This window comes from Haliotis asinina, chromosome 3 (genome assembly GCF_037392515.1).
Source record: "Haliotis asinina isolate JCU_RB_2024 chromosome 3, JCU_Hal_asi_v2, whole genome shotgun sequence".
NCBI lineage: Eukaryota > Metazoa > Mollusca > Gastropoda > Lepetellida > Haliotidae > Haliotis > Haliotis asinina.
In genome coordinates, this window is record NC_090282.1 from 12163575 (window position 1) to 12187933 (window position 24359).

Here is a 24359-nt window from a genome sequence, read left to right on the forward strand (position 1 = left end):
CAGAGAAGAAAATCGAAACTCATCTTTATCGATGAAACATGGTTGCATGTACACCACATTGTCCCAAAGTGTTGGCAACTTGAGGGTGAAGTCGTAATAAATAGGGTTCAACCTCCGTCTGGCACCGGACCTCGGCTTATTGTGGTTCATGCAGGGGGTGAAAACGTTTTTGTTCCAAATGCTTTGCTTGTTTTTGATTCCAAACTCAAATCAGCAGACTATCATGACGAGATGAACTTTGATAATTTATCCAAATGGCTCCAGGAAAAGTTGATCCCAAACCCTCCACTGCACTCTGTCTTCGTTATGGATAACGCACCATACCATAGCAAACAAGTGGACAAATGTCCGCCAACCGCCAACATAAAAGATGACATAAAAGCGTGGCTACAAAGGCACAATGTCTCATTTGATGAGAAAATGCATAAAGCCGAACTATTGTTTCTTGCAAAATCCAAGAAATCGGGCCCTGTCTACAGAGTAGACACGATGTTGAAGCAACATGGTCATGATGTACTACGTCTCCCTCCATACCACGCTAACTAAACCCGATTGAGTTAATTTGGGCAAATGTGAAAAATTATGTCGCTTCAGAAAACTTGCAGTTCACAAAAAGTTCCTTAAGAGTTGCCATAAACGAAAGGATGTATGCAATCGGTGCAAAAGAATGGTCGGAATGTTGTAAACATGTTAAAACAATTGAAGATGGCTACTGGCAACGCGAAATCGCAGTAGAAAGGGAAATTGACAGACTAGTGATTGACTTAGGACTTGCAAGTGATTCAGACACCGAGAGTGATTCAGAGAGTGATAATTAAACCATAAATCTGTAAGTCCGCCTAATTTTCCAGCATTGTTGTGTCTTGTATAATAATTGACACATACTACATCAGGTTTTTACTGTTCCCATACTTTGTCATAAAAAAGAGTAATCTTTGGTGAGTTGTCTGTATTTTATATTGTTTTAGTCACAGATAAATCTACTGAGTCTGGTACTGACTAATCCCCAAACCGACAAATTTGTGTACAAAGATATTTCTCACTGACTTATCAATGTCAAAAGGTATTTTCAGTTTTCTGTACACAATTTTGGTGACCATAATAAAGATATGACAGAAATTTGGAAATATTGTTTGAATACTAAACATTTCTCTGGAACCGATTATATAAATTTCCAAGACATGTATTCCCGGTCGATCACCAGCGGAATTATGGACGAAAATCAGCCCGTACAGAGAAATAGGAACAAAATTATGGGATAAATGTATTTCCCCCTTGCTACTCTGATTTAGCCACCACCATTCAGTAACAGATAACTTTTAACATATTAAAAAGTTAAATGAAACACAATTAACTATGTGTAGTTATTATCTGTTTTATATTTAGCAGACGAAAAGTCAACTTTACCCATTAAAACAACACCGCATATTCCTTCGAATGATAAGAGTGCAGTTTCAGGCATAAGATACTGATATTCCTCGCTAACCTTTAGTCAAGACGAAGACAAATAGATGATTGGGGCATTGACAAGCATTTTAGATATTCAACAATTTTGTTTAAAAAACCCCCAGGAAAATGCCATTTGCTTCGTGAAATGGATCGGTGGTCCTATACATATTTGCTCAGTATATTGTGTTGATTCAATTCGTTGGGATTGTACCTATTCCCAAATCGAGTGTGCTATAACAATTCATGTGTGAAACGCACGGGGAAAATGAACTTCTCGATATTTATCAGACAACCTGTCTCCCTCTTGTTTCAAGTGGATCGTTCTGTGGGGCGTTCCCAAGCATGCAAATTGAGGTCATTTGTCAGGTCGTGGATCATCTTATATGTGTTTACCAGATGTACTGGACCGTACATACAATCATACAATCTTCTGCCTAGAGCAACAAAGGGGATAACTACGTTCACACTATAGCACTGATGCGCTTCCATACATTCCACGAGGCAGGTTATACGAGAAACGGTTAATAAACTAAAAAAAACCAAAAAACAAAATGAAACAATAACAACAAATCCAATCTAGTGAACGTGTGCAGTAGGACGACGGTCTACGGGAGGTAACTGCCGTTTACCCGCAGTCGGACCGCGGTCTACGGGAGGTAACTCCAGATTTCTCGCTTTGGTTCTTCCTTGCAACTCTGCCATCAGTGGTAGAAATGTTATTCACTGGAAGCATGCAATAGGCCCATGACACACTGTTCATATTATACACGTGTTACAGAACTACGTAACTGCATATCTGTACCAAAAAGTTGATAGTGGCTTAATGGTATTAGGTTTACATGAAGTCATAAAAACATATTGTATCTCTCAACCGAGAGCAGATTAAAGAATCAGTAACATAAAGTCGAGTCGGTACATAACAGCGGGAACGTATCAAATATACATGAAGAACTGTCGTTAAGTAGATATCAACCTTTGAACAGAAGGCGACTTGGAACAGTGCTGTCATGATTCAGGGTAGAATGAGCCTCCATAACCTAAGTGTGTGTTACGAAGTGACTAACGCACAAGGTTAATGCGTGTCCTCATTGAGCAAAACGCAATCAAAACAACTCACTAGTCCCTAGTGGTTTATCAGAATTAATATGCTTGCAGAATACTATTATTCAATTATTTATACACGCCTCTTTACATAGCGCTGAATGTCGCAAATTTGGGGTGAGACGACATGTGTGCTCTCCAGACTTTTCATGGCTCTTGAGATTATTCAGCCAAGGTTCCCAGTCCCAGGTTGTTGCTAAACAGTTGTTAACGAAGTCATGTGTTTGTGTCGATTCCCTGTGTTTTTGTTTTGTGATTAACAAGTCTACAAGTGTATGATGCGGTGAAACCAACCAGCTTGTAAGAGGAGTTTATGACTGACCAATACAGTCCGTTTGGGTTCAAATGAGAATGATAAATGATTAAATAACTAGACATAGTAAAGCGTACAAAATGTCACAGAAGGAGACCACAGCGATCGGATGGACAGGCTCAGTCACAGGTTTGATTGCAAGTCTCCGTTAGCTATGTACATGGGTGTATACCCATGATATCAGCCAGTGGTTTGTTTGTGTACAGACCACCTTACTATAGGCCAGCTGGAATATTGCTGGGCGTGGCCTTCGGAAACAAACAAACCGTACACAAAATCATCTTTGAGGGTGACATTCTCTTTTCAGTTCTAACCCGACCATGTGAATAATAGATTAAAAAAGTAATATGTTGTTTTTGTCGTGATTAAAAGGCTGCATTGTTTTTGAATACATGTATTAGAATTTATTACAGTCTCTTCTTTCAAATATAATGCATGGTTAAGAAATAGAAAAAGCATCCGACCAGAAGAATATATTGCCATTTCTTACAAACTGGATGTCAGGAATTGACGTAACGGGTATCCGGGTAGAGTAGGAAAAGAGTGAGTTGGGTACCAGGGTAGAAAATCTGGAACCGTCACAGTTCTAAAGTACTGTCGGAAATGGGAAAAAACATCGTAAGACACACTTCACTGAATATTACTTGCAAATTGTTATGACATGGCCCAGTTTATGTCATCTAAAGGACTGGCATATCTTAGTCATATCTCTATCCACCAGCCCGACCCCATTCATCGTCTGCGACAACCGTCCTGTCTTTTTTTATATTCTTTTACTTCCTGCCTGTTTCTCATTATTGTGACAATGGAACCTGTGAATCCTTACTAGATTCAGCGTACAAGTTCTTACGTCACGTATCGTCTCTAATGAAGCTAAGTCCAATTTCAAAATGAGCATTTAAAAGTCTCCTTTGTAATACAATATCATCACACAATAATTTGAATATAGCCATGGTCTGTTCCAGAACCACAAAGCTCATTTCTGCACCAATCTCTCCTCCTTGAAGCCCTTCCCCCACGTTTCCTGTCTCCCTACCACTGAAACTGTAGTTATAACTGAACTTAGGTTAACAGATATTTCATACTTTCACATATCAACTACATAAATTGTAGAGATAAATGTGAAAAATGTGTAAATGTGTTTTTTTCCGACAGTACTTTACAACCCATACTAACAATGGGAACAGGGTAATTGATGCAGCTCAAGATAGTTCTTTGAGCATGTTCTATACAAAAGCCAGTTGTAGACTATCTTGTGTCGTGCCATCTGATGAACAACAACAACAACAAAAAAAAGGAATAAACATTTAAAAATATTTGAATATTTTATTTTTGTTTTCAGTTTTTACTCTTCAAGTACATTATGTATCAGAACGTTCTATCAGAAAATATATGTAGCAATATACAACTTATTTTCGTATGAAAATGTACAACTGCATAGCATCTTTACACACAGAAATATTTCATTTACACAATCATTCATTATAATAATATTACATCGCTTTTCAAGCGACCACAACCACAATGCAAACAAGATTCACAACAGGTGCTTTGCCTGTGAATACACGTATATATTTCAATATAAATACCCTCAATATGAATTAGATGGTAGATACCGCTAGGGTTCCATCTACATTAAGTTACACAACATTGTTCAATAGACCCAGCAAACATGAATATTTGAAAGGAAAAAGTGAACACAGATTATTCAGTTTGCTGCTAAATATTTGAAAGATTTCGAAATCATTACAGACCATTTTGGTCTTATGGAACTGGTCGCTTCACTTCAGTGTTTCACTTAAATCAGATTATATGGAAGAATTTCCATACCAGAGCTCACGAAAGTCACGAGGAATGGTATGGTGTATTTTGTGGACAGGCTTGAATCACAATCAGAGAGGGTCTTGACACTGCAACTAATTTGATAAGACGACATGGGATGTTTTTCACTTCTTTTAGTAGTACATATGACTAAAATATGACTTTATAAAGTCGAGTTTGAGAGACTTCAATCCAGTTTGGTAAGAGTGTAATGTGGCACGAGACTATTGATAGGTCATGATCAGTTTCGATATATGTTATTCCTCACGTTAACTGAAACCATGGATTTCTGATAAACGTCAAGAGTTAAGGCAATATTCTTGCATGATAACGGGATATGAAGGGCACGATCAGTTTGAAATTGTTGGAGCTGGTTGGTCCAAGCTGCAAGTTTGTTCCAAATTCTAAGGTCTGGACTAAAAGGACGCAAATTAAATTTGAATACTGAAAATACACATAACAGAATCAATCCCGTTTTTTATCAGTCAAAGTAAACCAATTTTAATTAGGCTAATTTTGTATATAAAAAATACGATGTGAATTAGAATATCATAACAAACCCTGTTTTGTATTTACAATTTTAACATTCATTAAGAATGGATAACGACACACCTAGCATGAGTTACACAATACATAAACAACTAGGACTATGATAGGAATGACGCGAATTTAACAAAATGTAACCATTAATAACACGGAAATAAATAGCTGTCCACAGTTTCCACAAACAGCAACACTTCTAAGGCAACTCAACTTCTGCAGCTGTGACAAGTGAGATAATTCACGGTTATACAACGTCTCGTAACAATACAGCGAGGTTTCGGTGTAGATACTAAAACCGTTGTCAAGCATGTGATATGCTTGATACGTTGTTGGCGTTATTGTAGAAACGCCGCATTAACTGTAATAAGAACGTTGTGTGCTCTTATCCTAAAAAGGAAGTGCTCACTAGACGAAGTGGGGTGCCTCACACTGGCATTGTAAGTACTCGCATTTGGATTTGCGTTTAAGAAAAAGTTGTCTTTAATAAGTTAGTAATAAGTTAGTGACATTTACAAATATCGATGATAATAAACACTCGTGACAAGAACGGAAGTTCCCATGTCTCCGAAAACCCATAAAACAATGAGAATTTTTAAAGCAATTACGAAATGGCACCTGATTCAAGAACCAGTTCACTTTTCAAACTGGGGGAAAGAAATGTATACACTGACCGTTGAAGGCGATGTATTTGATATATGAGCAAGGTGGCACCAGGTACATTGGCATATAAACTGTAGGATCCTGTATCTACAGAGAAAGTAACGAATCCAAATATCTAAACATTCAATGGCTTGCATAAAGTTTCCAGTAAGAATGATCACTATTCACAGCACAACCTATGTAAACCACTCTCTAAACCAAGGACTTGAATGTCCGTGTAAAAGGTAGCAGTGCATGACTATGATGTTGCACCAACAGGAATCAACTGAATAGAAAGATAAATAATACATGTTTTGTTACAAAGAAAAGGGATGTTGACATAGATGTATCTGGTAAGTCGTGATGTACAAGCAAGCTGGTAGTTTTCTTTATATATGTGGAAGACGTGTACACGATGAAAAGACGTATCTATGTGGGACGTGAAAAGAAGGTTTAGCTGAAAAGGTGAGTATTAGACTTCTATGGATGTAGATATGAACAGCTAAATGGAAGGAGTATGAAAGGACTAAGATGAAAGCTATTTGCTGCACCAATATGAACACAAACAAATACTCACATAAAGGCATAAGGATTAACAGTTTTGTAAACATTCGTTCATGCACTCTTACATTCGCACTTCTGTCGGTCTGAATATACAATATTATGTAATAAACGTATCTTGCTCTTAATTAACATATATATATATATAGCACAGACATGTTCTGCCATTATTCATAAGCAACTCTGATATAGCAGCGTTTTGTCGCAGTTCACAACCAAAGATGCACATAAGTCACATGAATACAAATACGTCTCACAGACATATAGATCCCATTGTTCATGGAAAGACCCTCCCCATAACTCCCAGAACTCTTGAACTTGTCTGCAGGTAGAACTCTGACAAAAAGTCACTTTAATATGTATAAACATCATCAACGGACAAAACCTTAAATGTATTTTAAGAATGAGTATACATACTTATCAATACTTACACAACCTGCATTTCAGTAAAAAATGGTAAAACATTATCCTTCTCAGTGTTGTTCATGGTTTTGTATGTCCTTATTATAACCCGGGGTTCTGAAGAGTATGCTTAACCTGAATTTAAGCGTAAGTTCCGATCACCTTAGACATTGTGTCTTCTGTGTAGTAATATTTGCAGGAATACAGATCTACTGTCACAACTATTTCAACTTACTTTGAACACATCACATGGTGGAATTGAATAAATATTGGAAAACACATCTTATGAATCACAAGTACTAACACTGAACAAAACCAGAAAATATGTTGATAACAAAACTGCTGACGACGGCCACTATGGTACACGTTGTACCCACAAAACACATTCTAATACGGTGTGTAATATAAAAAGTAGAAAATATCTAACAGAAACAATATTAATCTTAACAATATGTATATAATAAACAAACAACTCACATTAACACAATGTCGTTAATATCCAAACTTGCATCCAAATTATTTTGGTCAGTGCCATAAAATGTGACTATCGGAAGTATAAACACATTCGTCATTTGTTTATAACGAAATTATTGTTCAAATTGTTACCATGGATACTAACATATACAGAGAAGCTCGTAAGTTGCGGTTTCACTGTGTTGAAGTGTTTAATATAATTTCTTTGGAGTACTGGATTTTTACCGATGTTTCAGATCTGCTGGTGGTTGCTTTCCGAGATAACACAGAATAAAGCAGGCAAAATGCACACGTGTTTAGCAGTTGAGTTCATCACTGTTGTCCACGCAATCGTATGGGTAACCGTCACAGAAGTATTCTTGAGGAGCGCACATCCCATTCTGACACATCCGTTTTCCTTCTGGGCAACCTGAAATGTTAGGATACACAATCCATTAGAGAAGTATACCGCGAAACATTGCTAAACCAAGTATTCCTCCTAATATCGCCCTCAATATAACGCATCTAACAGATTGGGTAACAAGATGTTCCCAACTACCAAGTTTTTTTTTTCAGAGAAAAGGCGTAAAATGGGACCGACAAAGAAAAGGTTATTATCTAATGATGGTTTACTTGTCACGAGTATCTTAGCTGTATTTCATTACGTTGACAGTACTATAGCAACTGCTTTTAACGCACAGGGGCGTAGCTACCAATGTGAAAAAAGGTTGGGCAAGCAATTAATAATGTCTAAAAAAAACGTTTTGCACCTAAATCGGGTGTAAACGCTAAAAGTGGCTTGCTACACCCCTGACCCAGTTAAGATTTGATAATTTTTTGCAGTTTTGAACTTGTTTAAGAAGCACAAGGCACAGATGTTTCTTTGAAAGTTTAAAGGTGTAAGGCTGATGCCCCTCTTAACGCAACTAAAATCTACATGTAGAAAGAAAGAGAGAGTCGATCATGCTTCTAAACAATCCAATGTGACTGTGATAATAAACCATTTTACGACTTACCGTTTGCCGGTGCGGCAGTCGTCGCGGTTGTGGAATGAGGATTGCGGATTTCTGAAATTCAAAACAATCAGTGAATTTCTGGATTATCTTAAGATATCTGTAACATTCAGCGATTGTGACATAAATTGTACGTGGGTGTAAGTACCATGCCTCTCATGTTGGTCACTGTTGATTTTGAGAAAAACGAACAGGTTACCTTACATTGGCAGTTTAGTCAGTGAAGAAACAGGCAACTGAAACACCTTACATAACAAATGTATCCCTTTACCCACGCATTTTGGACAGTGACAACGCTTCATATGGACTACAAGAACTAGTAGAACATCTGTAGATGATGAACATTACTGAGAGAATTCGTCTTTCGAAAAACAGTGACAAAGACTATGGTTTGAGAAAACGTCCAACAGTGATTATAATGCGTCTCAACGGGAACTGATCAGCAACAGCTTCTCTAAACGTACCTTCTATGCAGCTGCTGCTTAAAAGTTTCACATCATCCAGCGCCACATCGGCTTGCGTCCTATTGCCTCTCTGAGCTATGAACACCAGCGTGAGGTTCTGTGACACAGGTAGGTCCACACAGTGATGTTTCCATCTTTGATTGCCGTCGGCTTTGTCTTGGAACACAACCGTGACGGCACCATCAGTATTGTCCCGAACCTTCACCGTCAGGTTTCCAAGGTGCATCTTCTGGAACTGAGGGTACTGTTGGAACGCGCTATAGATCTGGTAGTAGAAGACAACGCCGTTGCCGGTGGAGGCGAATGAGGGCGACTCCAGTGTTGTTATTGCATTCGTGACCCCATCGGTGCCGTCAGCGTAGATGTAATGACCTGTATAAACCAGAACCAAATGTTCAGGTTGAGGATAAAAGAAATGACTTGTTGAACTGGCTTCAAATTCCGCGATGCGTTTTTCTTATTTACATCAAGTCACCAGAACAGCTAAATGTATATGATACCCAGTTATCTCGCTGTGAATTTAATTGAATGATACCATTCATGATTGTTGTGTTTCAAAGTCACGTGGAAGAGTGTATTCGTGTTGAGGTGAGTCTGAAAGCCAAAGCCAGCCGAAGAACAACCGAGACAAGTCTGGACTTGACAATCCAGTGGTCGATGCAAGGACAACATTTTTATTTTGTGTGTAACCCCACCAAGCCCAAACAACGCGAGACCTTGTAATAAGAGTTACGATACATGAGAAAAAAAGTACATTATTCGGATAACTTAAGTTTGTCTTTATTAAGTTTTCTTTCCCGACCGAACCATGTTCACAATGGACACTGCTTATTAGACCATCTACATCGAGGTATGTCTACGGGGTCATTTCTAATACAGCTGGTGAGTGACAACTACTGACCACCTTTAGCGATACTCTAGTAACGTCACGACTGCGGAACCCATAAATAGGCCTTACAGCACCAATGTTGGGAATCGGACACCAATCAACGCACTAACCACTAGGCGTCCAAAAATGAAATTACCTGTTTTATTTCCGTAAGTATGGTCCGACTTTGGTCCAGTGCTAGGCGTGATTGTCTCCCCTGCATGTTGCGCCCACTTATATGCTGTATCGTTAAATGTGTAACCGCAGAGAAAGTGGTTTTCAAAATCACAGCTGACAGACACAAGATGCGCTGAAACAAAAGGGTTAACATAAATGAGTAACCATGATACACTTTGTCCGTTCTGGACGTATTCCCTTACTGTCTTTAAAAGGCTTGCCACACATGACACATGCTTGTTACACTTGCTTACAGCTGACCTGAAAAACGTGTAAGAAAACACGATGTATATAACTGGATAACACAAAGGGGTTTCACACCAGCGTTCATTGACTTACCACATATTTCTGCCTCATCTGTGTCGTCTAAACAGTCCTTGTGCCGGTCACAGGTCTTCTCCATCGGTATGCATGGACCGTCAGGACACTTGAACTCTTCCGGAGTGCATGCTGGGAAAGGCGAAAGAGTTTTCACAATGTAACTGTGGCTTAGTAAGTAAGTCTGTTTTACGCAGCACTCAGCAATATTCCAGCTGACCAAGATCTTTTATGGATAAATCTTTTAATTCTTTGACACGTCACGTCACATTTGACAACTTCTAAACGCCGCTAAAATACATAATATTCCAGCTTTTCGGACAGTGGACTGGTCGACATCACGACCATCGATCGATGCAGCTGGGACAAAATCTTATGCATCATGCATGCCAGCGCCTTTCCGACATTAATCGCCACTCCGACAAGCGTTAGATTCCTGAGGGCCAGATTTTCACAGATGCGCATTATGTAGCCTTACATAGCACATGATAAGCAAAAAAAACCTCAAATACCAATTTCCAAATGATACCGCTTCCAGATAATCGTGACTTACTTTCAGATCGCCTACTTTTTATACTAATATATTTCACAGCGAGAAAGACAACTCAGTTGCGATTTCACCGCATCTGTTGAAGGTGTCTGAGACATTACACGCGATATATTCCATCGGTAAATTTCAGGAGATATCTGCTGACGTCACACACTCTCCAAACAATTACTTAAAAACATATTTGTACAAATCCATAAACTTTACTAAGGGCGAGCAAATACACTAAATGAAGGGAGACAACTCACTACATCCGGCTTCGTCACTCGCGTCATTACAGTCAACACGACGGTCGCAGAAACTGGTCATTGGTAGACAATAGTTCTCAGACGTACATGGCATCAGGTCTGGCTCACAGTCTGGTCAACACAACAAACCCATACACGTAATTGTACTGACAAAGAAAACATGTCTGACGTTTATCTTCTGGTATGGGAGGAAACAGTTCATAATCTTTTTGTAAATTCAAACGCAACTTATTTTATCAAAAGGTGCATTCTCGAAGTAACCAAACTTGTTGAACAAATAATATATTTACGCATCTTGTGGACTCAAAACGGTGTCAACATCTTATATGATAATAAAAGAAAGTTTCAATAAGGACAACTTCAGAATTTAGGGAGGGAGAATTAGGAGTGATGATGATTTTAAGGTGAGTCGGTGGTGGATCACCCATTTTGTTTTGTCGAGGTAGCGGGGAGTGGGAGGTGTCAGCAATATTTTACATTAAATATTAAAGAGTTATGCTGAAAAATGTGGGGTCGGGTGGGGTCGGGTGGGGGAAATTGATTTTGTACATTACATGCAGAGGGTGGTGGTGGGTGGGTGTCACTTACTATGCTACTCCATAAACGTATCATCACCTCCCCTAGCATTAGAGTATGAACAGTCCCTTAAACGCATATCATTTTGCTGTTAAGGCCTTGCTGGAACCTCAGGCACTCACCAAACAGACCACAGCTTCCTTCAGTTATGTGAATGTCATCTATTGCAATGAAGGGTTTGTAGGTGAGGTCGTATACGCCACCGATGACGGTGTATTCCAGCTTAATGCTGCCGGATACGGGGATGTCCACCTGCGTCTTCGCCCAGCCAAGGGTTCGCCTGTTCTTGATGCTCCATAGGAGATTGGCAACACCGGAACCGTTCCTTGTGTACGTAATCTGTGTGGAGAGAGAGAAGTCAATATTATCTACATATTCCTCTGTTTAGATCAGCTAAACTGTCAGCTAGAATGTGTGTGCTATTCATAACTGGATTGTGTGGACCAGACTCAATTATTTACACCGCCAGGAACAACCAAACAAACCGTACGTCCTATAGGTCATTAAGTGATCTATATTACCCAGTGTCAAACTACGAAAAGGTGATTACTAACGTACATAGGGATACTAGTCTGTGTTGAAGGTGTTGCATTACCTGCATGGAACCTGGTGAGTTACTGTAGTAACTGAACTTGAGACAGCTGTTGGGCTGGTTGAGAATGAGATTCTGGTGCATCTTCACTTCCTTGTCCTCCAGAAGATAGTTCGTGTCTAGGAGGAGCATCACACCTGAAGACACAATTACAATCTGTAAATATATAGGGCTATATCTTACCACACTTACGAATAGAACAACTGTCTCCGTCTTATGGAGAGAATGTCTAACCGGACAGTTGAAGGCCGACATGATTATGGGAAAGATTATTGGGTTTCACTCACAGACCGGATTACCTGATTCGTTTCGGAAGGTATTGTCAGTGACCTTTCTATCCGAGCTTGAGGCATTCATCATCCTCCATTCGGCATGTGTGTCATCATCCGTCGCCTGTCTCAGTCCACACTCCAGGCCGCTCTCAAAGTCACATGACAAAGATGGCGCCGTACAACTCGACTCATCCTCTCCCTTCTCACAGTCAGCCACCATGTTGCACTGCATGCTCTTCTTGATACACTGCAGAGTGAGACCGGAAGTACACGCCACCATGTCGTCAGGGCAACCTGCAGATGAACAAACGCTGACTTATACCCTAGTTTTGAGATTAGCACTAAGCAACAATATTTTTAAGGTCACCACAAAATACATTTGAATATGGACCTGTGTTGTCTTTCTGAATGCATTTGCTAACAAGAGTCACGCGTTAAGTTTTGTGATATTCATATATTCAACAGATTGACGTGGACACATAAGAAGATATAATACTACAATACTAGACGCCGCAGTTCAAACAATGTACTCATCAGTAAAAAACCTACCACTGTTGGCACAGGCTCCTGGCGCCAGCATGAAATCATCGACAGCGATCCTACCCTGCTCATCCGAGAAGAAGACAATCTCATAGGATTCAGGGGTGATTGTGAACTCCCCCCGCACCCAGTTGTCTTCGCCCATGTACTGGTTTCTACGGAAGACAGGTAACCAGTCATTCTGGCCCTGTTCCGGTAGTCTGTGAGTCCACACCTGAAGTCCGCCAGTTACTGGTCCCCGCATGTGGTAGTAGAAGCTGGCACAGTGGGTGGTGTTGATGGTGAAACGAGGGGACGCAAGGGCCTTCCCGCGAGACTTGGCGATCATAAACATACCTTGAAGAACAAAAGGATGTGACAATTGCTGAATCACTAATTTATCTGTGACAAAGGTGATGGATGCCACAAAATTAAACAAGTATGACACTTCGCATCACAAACATCAGCACATAACGATTCTTAGTGTTTTCTGAATAAAGATGGATCGAGCTGAATTTATTCTACAGTGTTCGGAGAGAGCTGCTAACTCTATAAAAGAGGTCATGTAACCGTGGAATAGTCAACACGTACCTGGATAGGCGCCGTGGGTGTGGTCGTACAGAGGGTAACGGTTGTCGTAGTCACTCTGAGTGCGCAGATGCCAGCTGCCGTTGTAACCGCACAGGAACTTGTCATCAAACGTGCAGTTGACAGATGTGTCTGAAAGGGGACAGTGCACACTTTATACAGACCACATAATATCTCTGTATTTGCGAAATCTCAGCAAGTTGTATTTGAGAAATATATATTACCCATCGTTAGATTAACTGTAGTCACTTACTTCAGTCAATTGTTCTAAACTAGATTTTGCGCGCGCGCGCGCACGCACACACACACACACACACAGACACAGAGACACACAGTGAGTCCAAACCTTTGATGGGTAGTATAGTTAAAACATGCCCTTTGGATGGTCGCAGCGTATGCCTCGGCCAGTATTATATTAAATGACTCTTGTAAACTAAAAACTGAACATACTACAGAGTTCGATCTCGTCCGAGTTGTCTCCACAGTCGTTCTTCCGGTCACACAATTTCTCCCGGTCAAATATACAGTTGCCATTCTTGCAGCGGAACTTGCACTCTGAAACATCACCAAGACAATGTTCTAAGCACGTTACACGGGAAACAATTCTGGAAATATGAAAAGACACACGCATACATTGAGCTCTAAAGAAACCTAGAGGGACTAAACAATCCATAAAACATAATGCTATCAACATGACTCCGTGTCAGCCAAGTCATCATAAACTGAATAAGACATGCCGACAGTTATAACGGGCTCCTGCAAGAACAGTTACTTGGTCACATCTTTTCTTCAAATAATTAAGAATTAACGTCTAGTTTTATTCCATCACAAATAGTTACAACGTTTTTAAAAGATACAACACACGTCATAGCCGAGTAGCCTACTGTGTGGTATACCTATTTTGTCTTCAATCCACTCTTTGAAAACGTTCACGTCACTGAAGACAGATGGGCGAGCGGGGACGTTGCAACCTCTGGCCACGTAGCTGGCCACACCCACCAACTTCCAGTTGTTGTCATTAGTCTGGCACATCAAAGGACCGCCACTGTCACCCTGGAAACAGGTCATGTTTACAAGTAAGTGAATATACTTTTGCGCATGTGGGTAAACCATCATTGATCTGGGTGCCTATTCATGAAAGTGTCCTAGCGAAGACAGATCCGAACTGCAGAAGTTAGGGCATCCTATAGGGTTGTGATAATATCGAGAATAGAGGCCCTGAATATTCAAAATAATTTACACAACAGGGTTACATGTATAGAATTTGTTCCTTTCATTCATGAATATGTGTAGATGTTTTTGGTGTGCAAGAACAAATACTGACCACGCAGATGGAGATGAGGCCGGAGTAGTAGCCGGCACAGAGATGGGTCTCGCTGATGGCGCCGTTCCAGGCGTAGGACCCGTTACACTTGGCCGTGTTCCACAGCCGCATCTTGGCATCCTTTAACCACTGGGAGGCAGGACCTGCAACATCAGATGTACTCCCACTGTAACAAGTTTCAACACCATGGCAATTCTGAATATTCCAAACTTTCGCCAAAATGAACCAGTGATACATGCCGGAAAACAGCAGAGCGCCATCGACTATTTCATTTGTGACGCATCCCGTGTACACACTACTTCGCTCCACCACCACCATAACACTCCTTTCGTTTCATGCGTACGCTAAAACGTTAGGTATGCCAAACGTTTACACGCCCGAACGTGCGCATGTAAGTAAATGGGACCCTTACCGTCTGCTTTGGTCATTCCCCATCCGGCTGCGTAACACTTGGTAGTCTTGGTGAACACGTCGTCCTTGCCGGGAAGACATATAGGCCGGATGTAGTCAGTATAGTTGACAGTGCCGTCGATCTGGACAAGGGCGATGTCGTTCTTCTGGTGGTAGATGTGGTTGTGGATGGTCAGACTCTTGACTTTGTAGCGTTGTTGCTGCGGTTCCTTAGCACTGACGTTGGACGCTCCAAGAACCACCTCAATGTTCCTGTGGTCACTTGTGTACGCCCTGCAATAGATGCCATTGGTCAGGACAACTTTAAAGCCAAAATACATTCCTTATATATTTGCAGATTGGACCGGTTCAAAACTGTAAGACATTGAAATAATTCTGACGAATAATATCAAGCTTTATTATGTTCTTTCGTGTCTTCCCATGAGTACGTACTCTACACAGTGAGCTGCCGTAACGATGAAGTTGGGACTGACGAGGGCGCCGCCGCAGAAGTGCTTTCCCTTCCTTTGTATGGAGGCCTGCCAGGGCCACTCTCCGTCGATGGCGTTGTTGCCGTTGACGATGTAGGAGACACGGTGGGGTTTGGGATGTCCACACTCTACAAACAGTCACCAGATTAACAGTTTAAATAACAATATTCAGTTTGGCATACAGGTTATTGCTTATAGCCACATTCAAGAAAAGGCTGGGGACCAGCAACAAACTTTAACCATCTTGGAAGCAGGACTTAAAATCACGAGGCTACCCTACACCACCCAATTCATAGTGAATACATATAATCCTTTATTATAGCTCCTTTTAAAGAGTTATGCTGTGAGTATTATACCTTTAGGGTGACATTTTAAAACTACAGCGGACGAACCAGGGCAGCTGCCTCTGTGAAAAGAATAATGGATGGATGATACATATGCTGATATAGACATAAAAAATAAACAAATCGCTCATGTACGATATAAATACACAGTGTATCAAAATATGACTTCGGCCTTACCTCTCTAAAGAAGAAACGGCTTTTTTGAGTGATAGACACCAACAATTAAATATTTAACCATCGTCCTTTGCATAAAGTCACTTTGTCTGAAGGATCAAAACAGAATAAGACATAAAGACGCTATTGTTGGAGATAGTATAAGTGTTGCTGTAAGTGTTGTTGTAGACGATGTCAGTGTTGTTGAGGATGGAGTTAGTTCTGTACCTGATTGTGGCACGACCGATGACCGTGGTCTCTGGCCCCACACCGTCAATGACTGCATAGGCAAATACAACATGCCTGACCGTCCGCCATTCTTGATGACCCCTGCAAAGGGTATATATATTTGATAAAGGTACTACAACTATGTCATACAATTCAAGATTCCACACCACTCTCTTCGTTGGTATTACTACCAGGAGAAACGTTTTACCCATCGCCATACGCTACTTAATCTCAAAGCTACAACTCCACAAAGCAAACTGAAGTGAAAACAGCTGGAAGTTTCAAGCAGAGTTGAACAGCAGTTCCACTCATCAATGATTGTCACATTGAGGTCGGATAGACAGGAGACAGACAGAAAGATGGTTTATTGTGGTCTCATCTCCAGCATACATAATGAGCTACTCCTTTCTAGCTGATTCTGATGCCCCTAAGACACAGTTTTGTGCAGTATGGAGTTATTGGATGCCGCTAATTCGGGGTGAACATACTAATGTGACGGGCTGTCTACTCACGTGTGTCCGAGCTTCCTGCACGCAAGGTCTGCCAGACTTGCGTTAAAGTTCGAGGCACACACTGGAATTAGACCTTCCTGCTCGAATCTCAGACTGAAGGGACGCTTTTCTTCAGGAGCAAAGACTGAAATAGAAAATACATCCGTAAATGAGGACGAATCTCAGACTGAAGGGACGCTTTTCTTCAGGAGCAAAGACTGAAATAGAAAATACATCCGTAAATGAGGACGAATCTCAGACTGAAGGGACGCTTTTCTTCAGGAGCAAAGACTGAAATAGAAAATACATCCGTAAATGAGGACGAATCTCAGACTGAAGGGACGCTTTTCTTCAGGAGCAAAGACTGAAATAGAAAATATATCCGTAAATGAGGACGTATATTTAAACTTCTGACTCAGCTCTCATAACGTACAGTCAAACCTAAGTGTGTGTCATAAAATACCTACGTCCTAGGAAAGGATTAAGACGTTACCAATGTTTAAACAGTAATATACATGGTATATGTCCTTATGACACAGGTCATAAACTCTTGTGTTTTAGCCGGAAACCACAAATACCAGCATTCTGCGTAACGGCGACTTATTGTACGCGTTACAAAAACAAAGGTTGCTCCATCAGTTTATACCCAGACTTAAGTGCCAGTGGTGTAATACAAGCAATATAAACATATAAGCATTAGTCCAACTTACTACATTGGCTCTCGTCGGAGTGGTCCACACACTGAGGAGTGCCGTCACAGTGTTGGTCTAGCGGCAGACACTCGCCACTCCGACAGGCAAACTCCGACCTTCTGCACGCACCTGCAAATGAGAGAAAATGCACATACCACTTGACATATTTCAGTCAGGTTGCATTGACAATGACCTAAATGTTGTAGAGCAAATAAATCGCCTTTGTTAGTTGACAGGCGTTAGTAGGATTGGTAGTTAAGAAGACAGCCTATGATCGTTTCAGATTCTTTGCCTGAAAATCATTTTCGCATCTTGTCCTGTCTTAGCTGATGACGCCCCAATGGTAAATTCGTTCAGTCATGACAATTATGTTCTGTTGACGCGGTCCTACTTCACACCGTTTGACCATTAGTTCGTGTATGAGGTCATCGTGACATACCACAGTCTGCTTCATCCTTTCCGTTGCTGCAGTCGTTCTCGCCATCACAGACCCACTCCGACATTATACAGGTCCCATCAGTGCAGGGATATTGTCCGTTACTACACGCTGCAAAGTAGAACACAGTCACACTGTATATCTACCAAATGAACATCAGTATTATCACTCCATCAACCTGTATCGGAATGAACAAAGACAAGACATAATATGTTCAGTAGGCCCACACAGGTCAGCCGTTTGTACACCAACACATGCTGTAATGAACATGTGTGGGGTTTGGACAAACAGTTGACCCAGTTGTTGGCGTACATTCTGCACTATTGGCGCACATTTATCTGTTTGGCAGGACATAGTACATGATGAGCAAATAAAGTTGAACGCCACATTTTGCAGACTTTTAGGCGTGTGCGTATAAGTGCCAAAAATGGGTTCGGTGTAGCAAATAGACATGACCCAAGAAAGTCCGGTGTAACAAATACTACAGCATAAATAAGTGCTATATATTAAGTAGACTTTAAACAGGCGTTGCGTTATGTTTGGAGAAGTTTTGTATCCAGGCACAAGGTGCTCAGCCTCTGAATACAATTAGTCATAATAACCACTTACATGACGGAATGTTTAGTAGATTAGATTGACTTAATGGACTCAAGTGTAAAATATTTGGATGTGTCTCATATACCAACATCCTATATGTTGTACTGCGAGGTGAACCTCCATATACATCTCTCATGGTTTGTTCACTCACTACAATTGATCTCGTCACTCCGGTCTGGACAGTCCACTACGCCATTACATCTCTGATAGGACTTGATGCAGAATCCCATCTCGCACCTGTACTGGAACTCATTGCAGGCTGCAAAGCATGAATAGAATCTACAGTGAAGCAATCGCCACGCCAACCCACCGTTGAGTCGAATCCAAACACTTTTATCGAACACCATTTAAACGATGGATCAATCAAAACTAAATAGAACTAATATAGGAACGTGTCACCCGAACGTGGGAATAATAACTTTCGGAATTACATTTGTGTTCACAAAAAAGTTCAAAAACGACTGGTTTTGCATTCAGAAATATTGCCTGTCATACCTTTGCATTGGAGTATTTTAGCGAAAATGTCGACAGACTGGTAACCGAATGTAGTTACAGACACACAAATCTCAGCAACTACCTTAGGTTCTTTGAAAAAGACTGCGATTTGCCATACTTTGAGTGATTCGTTGAAAACAAGATTGTGTTGAAAGGAGTAGAAATACAAGACTCAACACCTACCCGGACAATTCTTCTCATCCGACCAATCCCCACAGTCATTGTTTCTGTTGCAGACGGAGTACTTCGGGACACATTTATTCGTGCCAAAACATGAGAATTCGTCCGACCTACATGCTGTGAAACAGAGAGGGAATATTCAGGGCCAGGTAATAGGCCACTAAGCAGTGGAATGTATTGTGGAACTACAGCATACCTGTGTCTCATCTACACACGTAGTATACTCTCCATGGAGAAGAGCATGCAAAGACTATAGTAATACACACCCAACTACACTGTCGAGGAAGTCTCTGGATTTCAGATTTGATTTTACATTATTATGAATATTCCCTTACGTGCTAACGTAAAGAGCGGTGGGCTAGTCTAGTGGTTAGGTAGTTTGTTCGTTATACTGAAGACCCGGGTTCGATTCCCCACATGGGTATAATGCATGAAGCCAGTTTCTGGCATCCCCAACCGTGATATTGCTGGAATATTTTTACAAGCTTCGGAAAACCATACTCACTCACTCACTCACTCACTCACTCACTCACTCGCTCTCACTGTGGGTATTCTATATTGTACATAATATCGCTGGGACAAAATTACTATCGGAGGTCGTGTCTGTGGAAAACAGTGGGGCAGGAGAATGTTCCCGAGATGCTATTCAACAAGATGAAGACATCATAAAACAACGGGACTACATCACTTGTGGTTGGTTCAGGTCAGAGGATGCATTACGCACGTGTTAGAAAAGTAGGATTTAAGGATGACAACTCCTTTATTGTGGATAACACAACGTTTCGGAGCGTATCCTAGCTCAATCACCAAGTGAATAGTAGGGAGCACCAAGGGAGGTATATATAAGCCTGATGAAGGAGCAAGCAAACGCTCCGAAACGTTGTGTTATCCACAATAAAGAAGTGGATGTCCATAAATCTGGCTTTGCTTATGCTTTCCACTTCTAAATGCCCTTGAAAGACTTAATACATACGTGTTTTTGGCTCAGGTCTGATGCAGGTGCTTTCGTTAGGATCAGACAGGATGTCACAATCTTGCCGGAACAAGTCCTTCGTCCACAGGCAGTTGTCGTTGATGTCTACAATAAAGACTCGGATGAATTTCGTGGGATTGTAGCGAGTACGACGTCTCTTTCAGAGTTTCATTACACGGTGTCAGCTTAATGAGACATGGATGCCCCACGAGACATAGGCTGCAGAAACACCACATCAACTAGAACATATGATTATTGGATCATGGCACGCTAATGGAACATGACTTAGAATTGGATCACTTGGAAACCTGGATTGCAAAGACAGTGTGGTAATTCGTCCATGTCAGAGTTTGAATGTAGGTTTGTTACGCTCGCAGACCAGCAGTCTTACCTTGACATACGTCCCTACATGGCTTCTGCTTCTTGCCGTTAACACACGGTGGAAACAAGACGGAGCAGAAGTAAAACATGGCCTTCTGTGAACACCCGAGAGCCACGCCTCTTTCCCCGTACGTCTCGTACGCCTTGAAGGCTTCCTCCAGGGACGTGTAGGCCCAGCCGTCGGGGAGGTAGGTGACGTTGTAGCCGAACACCTTGCACAGATCGACTGTCATCCGTCGACATCCAGCTGTGAATATGGGGTAAGTCATCAGAAACATTCAGGCTTCCATACAGTTGCGCAAAGCAGTCGCTTTCTGAAGAAAGTGCACTTCCATTGCCTTTACATGTCCAAATGTGTAAAACCATCGACCTATTGAAAGACCAGGCTCGAGCAGCCACTGTCATCATCAACCCCAAACGTGAAATCACGTGAGTCAGAAAATTAATTGCTGATACACCCACAATCTTCAACAATCGTTGTCCATGGATTTGATACCCATTGTCCTCATCAACACATTTACATTTTCTATATTAGTGGACTATACTGGTGCCAATATATGTGGAGTACCTACCCAAGGGCTGAGTTGTGGAGGGGGCCACAGCTGTGGTTGTAGTGGGTGGCGCCGGGGGGTGAAGACACTTTTCTGTGTCATTGGGAAACACTCGACAGTCCATAGGGAAACTCCACACCGAGCCACACTTAGCTGTCATTTCTGAAACATTGATTGATAATTACCATCAAATAAAACACACAAACATTCTTTGAAAAAATGTGACAAGTGAGGTGTGGAAATCGACACCATGGGTAACGTCTGAATATTCAATAAGGATCAGAACTGAAAGAACCCAACCCCATATTCTTGAATTTCCCACATCGTAAGGTGACACAGGATGACGCAAAAGACACAGGTGACCAGACATATAACACTCATGAAGCGTGGAGACAAGAGACAGTAAGACAGAGGTGAAATGGTGGCACTAAAAACGCATGAGACCCAGGTGACATGTTGACGCATGAGACCCAGGCGACATGTTTACGCATGAGACACTGGCGACATGGTGACGCATGATGCACAGGTGACATGTTGACGCATGAAACACAGGTGACATGTTTACGCATGAGACACTGGCGACATGGTGACGCATGATGCACAGGTGACATGTTGACGCATGAGACCCAGGCGACATGTTTACGCATGAGACACTGGCGACATGGTGACGCATGATGCACAGGTGACATGTTGACGCATGAAACACAGGTGACATGTTTACGCATGAGACACTTTCGACATGGTGACGCATGATGCACAGGTGACATGTTGACGCATGAGACCCAGGCGACATGTTTACGCATGAGACACTGGCGACATGGTGACGCATGATGCACAAGTGACATGTTGACGCATGAAACACAGGTGACATGTTTACGCATGAGACACTGGCGACATGGTGACGCATGATGCACAGGTGACATGTTGACGCATGAAACACAGGTGACATGTTTACGCATGAGACACTGGCGACATGGTGACGCATGATGCACAGGTGACATGTTGACACATGAGACACATGTGACATGGTGACGCTTAAGAAAAAGATAAGATGCTGATCCATCTGAAACAGGTAAAACGGACGCACAAGACACGAGCCTGTTACTGATGCAAAGGACATAGGTAAGATGACGATGCGTTCTTTGTAGTATGTTTGTTATTTAAAAACTCTTGCCCCTCCCCTCAGTAACTGCATCTTACCGTCACACACGCTTCTGCAAGGTAAGGTGACATTTCCGTCCTCTTCACACTGAGGGAAAAATATTCCACAGTAGAAAAACTTGGCCATGTAGGAACAGCCGGACTCTATAGTGGACTTGCCATATTGGTTGAAAGCAACCACAGACCCCGAGGCTGTCTCTGAGAACCAGTTGGGGAGGCGGGTGTTGGTGAACCCTTCCTCTCGACAATAACCAAACGTCTGGTTCACACAAATAGCTGTAACACATAACGGTTTAGATATTAGAATCCAACATAGGTTATAGCGGGGTCAAATACAATATAGGGGAATTCACACAGCATCGTATTACATATGATGTCCCATGTACTAAACCATCATCATCATCATCATCATCATCATCATCATCATCATCATCATCATCATCATCAGCAGCAGCAGCAGCAGCAGCATTCATCTTCATCATCCACCTTCATCATGGTGCCCTGAAATGTTATTCCTGTCCTTCCGGAAAAAGAGAAAGGTTGATAACAGGAGCAACGATCCACACTGTTATGTCGCTGTGATCATCAATCAGGCAGGTCACACCCTAACACAATATCCTCATGATATCGTTACCAGGGCAACCAACGTTATTCCGACCGGAATGTCCGCGAACAAATGATACGTCTTGACAAACCGGAGTGAGTCAGTGAATCGGCCTTTAAACCATCTTCAAGCAACATCACCGCGGAGACACCTTAGATGGGCTTAAAACTTGTACACATGTGGAGAATCGAACCCGGGGCTTCGGAGTAACGAGCGCACATTAACCACTATGCTAACCCTGCGTTCCTACTGACTCCAGTCAGGCACGAACATGTCTTGTATCTCTGTCCATTAAAGAACCCCATGTTACACTTAAGCTGTGAAACTGTAAGGGTTATAAAGACAGACACCCGTATCTCTGTCCACAAAAGAACACCATGCTAGACATAAGTTGCGAAACAGTAAGGGTTTATAGCATGAGCCCGGTCACTTACGTGGTCCCCGAGTTGGTGGGGTGTAGGGAGCTCCGATGCACTTCTTCGGGTCGGTGGGAAGGAAGTTACAATCAAATGGAAAGGGCAGGTAACTCGCACAGCTTTCAACCACAGCTGGAAGAATGAAACGGGTAATTAGGGTAAAAACTGTTACTGGCTAAGTTAGACATCTCTGCCAACAACATTGTGTCGTACAGAACTGTTAGGGATCCTCTCGGCATAGCTCCGAACCCTGATTGTACCCGTTCGTATCACCGAAGCGTTAAATCAAGATTAAAGCACACCATCATAGATATATACTGAACAGCCAAAGAAATGTAAATTGCGTTTCTTTTGCTGTTCAGTATATTATTAGAAATACTGTTAAGCCCAAAAGTACTCAAGGGTGTATTAAGAGTCATTTATCAAATGGAAACCGAGGACACTTTCTTAAAGCATATGGTGCCGTACCGTCACAGAAGTCTTTGCAAGGTTGCATCCCTTTGAAGCCGGGTGTTTCCTCGCATCTAGGGAAGAGCAAGGCACAGAAGAAGTCGAGTCCGATGGAGGAACAGTTATTCTGAAGACTTGGTCCCGCAAAATAATCAAAGTTTGCAACTGCAGTATCCATGGCTCTATCTCCAAACAGATTTGGAAATATAGTCGTGTTATACCCCAAATCTGCACATTTGGTAAACGGTGCCATGTTTGTACAAACCGCTGAAAAACAACATACATAAACCAATATAAACGAAGAAGGTCGTGACAAGTTATAATCATCACGTTGATATCTATAAAGGCCATGAGAACGTTTGTTCCAAGGCTATCTATTGATTTGAATGCTAAGGGGAGAGTCTGGTTCCCGCCGGAGTGCCCGGATTTTAACGGAAGCCCCTCATTCACCAAATCTATGCCCACTATGTCCGCAGCGTTTTTGCCTGCTGTCAAACATGAAGTGAAAAAGTTGTCCACTGTCATTTTGAAAATAAGT

At 41.7% G+C, this 24359-nt stretch overlaps 1 protein-coding gene across 2 annotated transcripts in view; it reads right to left on the reverse strand.

Annotated features, from left to right (window-relative positions):
* Nucleotides 1–4187: 4187 nt before the first annotated feature.
* The window catches only part of LOC137277487 (uncharacterized), a 67135-nt gene continuing 46963 nt past the window's right edge, over nt 4188–24359 (reverse strand). For both annotated transcript variants that reach the window (XM_067809226.1, XM_067809225.1), the window contains exons 16-44: nt 23840–24088; nt 23390–23503; nt 22391–22627; nt 21212–21352; nt 20650–20886; nt 20259–20363; nt 19289–19402; nt 18762–18869; nt 18017–18124; nt 17596–17706; nt 16907–17030; nt 16395–16496; nt 16026–16075; nt 15632–15797; nt 15201–15472; nt 14789–14931; nt 14361–14517; nt 13915–14019; nt 13468–13596; nt 12907–13233; nt 12385–12651; nt 12089–12222; nt 11616–11832; nt 10918–11028; nt 10144–10254; nt 9785–9937; nt 8760–9131; nt 8299–8349; nt 4188–7712 (exon numbers count right to left, since the gene is read on the reverse strand). In XM_067809226.1, the coding sequence (XP_067665327.1) occupies nt 7600–7712; nt 8299–8349; nt 8760–9131; nt 9785–9937; nt 10144–10254; nt 10918–11028; nt 11616–11832; nt 12089–12222; nt 12385–12651; nt 12907–13233; nt 13468–13596; nt 13915–14019; nt 14361–14517; nt 14789–14931; nt 15201–15472; nt 15632–15797; nt 16026–16075; nt 16395–16496; nt 16907–17030; nt 17596–17706; nt 18017–18124; nt 18762–18869; nt 19289–19402; nt 20259–20363; nt 20650–20886; nt 21212–21352; nt 22391–22627; nt 23390–23503; nt 23840–24088 (4628 nt within the window). In that variant the 3' untranslated portion in view covers nt 4188–7599. The remainder of the gene's footprint in view (nt 7713–8298; nt 8350–8759; nt 9132–9784; nt 9938–10143; nt 10255–10917; nt 11029–11615; nt 11833–12088; nt 12223–12384; nt 12652–12906; nt 13234–13467; nt 13597–13914; nt 14020–14360; nt 14518–14788; nt 14932–15200; nt 15473–15631; nt 15798–16025; nt 16076–16394; nt 16497–16906; nt 17031–17595; nt 17707–18016; nt 18125–18761; nt 18870–19288; nt 19403–20258; nt 20364–20649; nt 20887–21211; nt 21353–22390; nt 22628–23389; nt 23504–23839; nt 24089–24359) is intronic.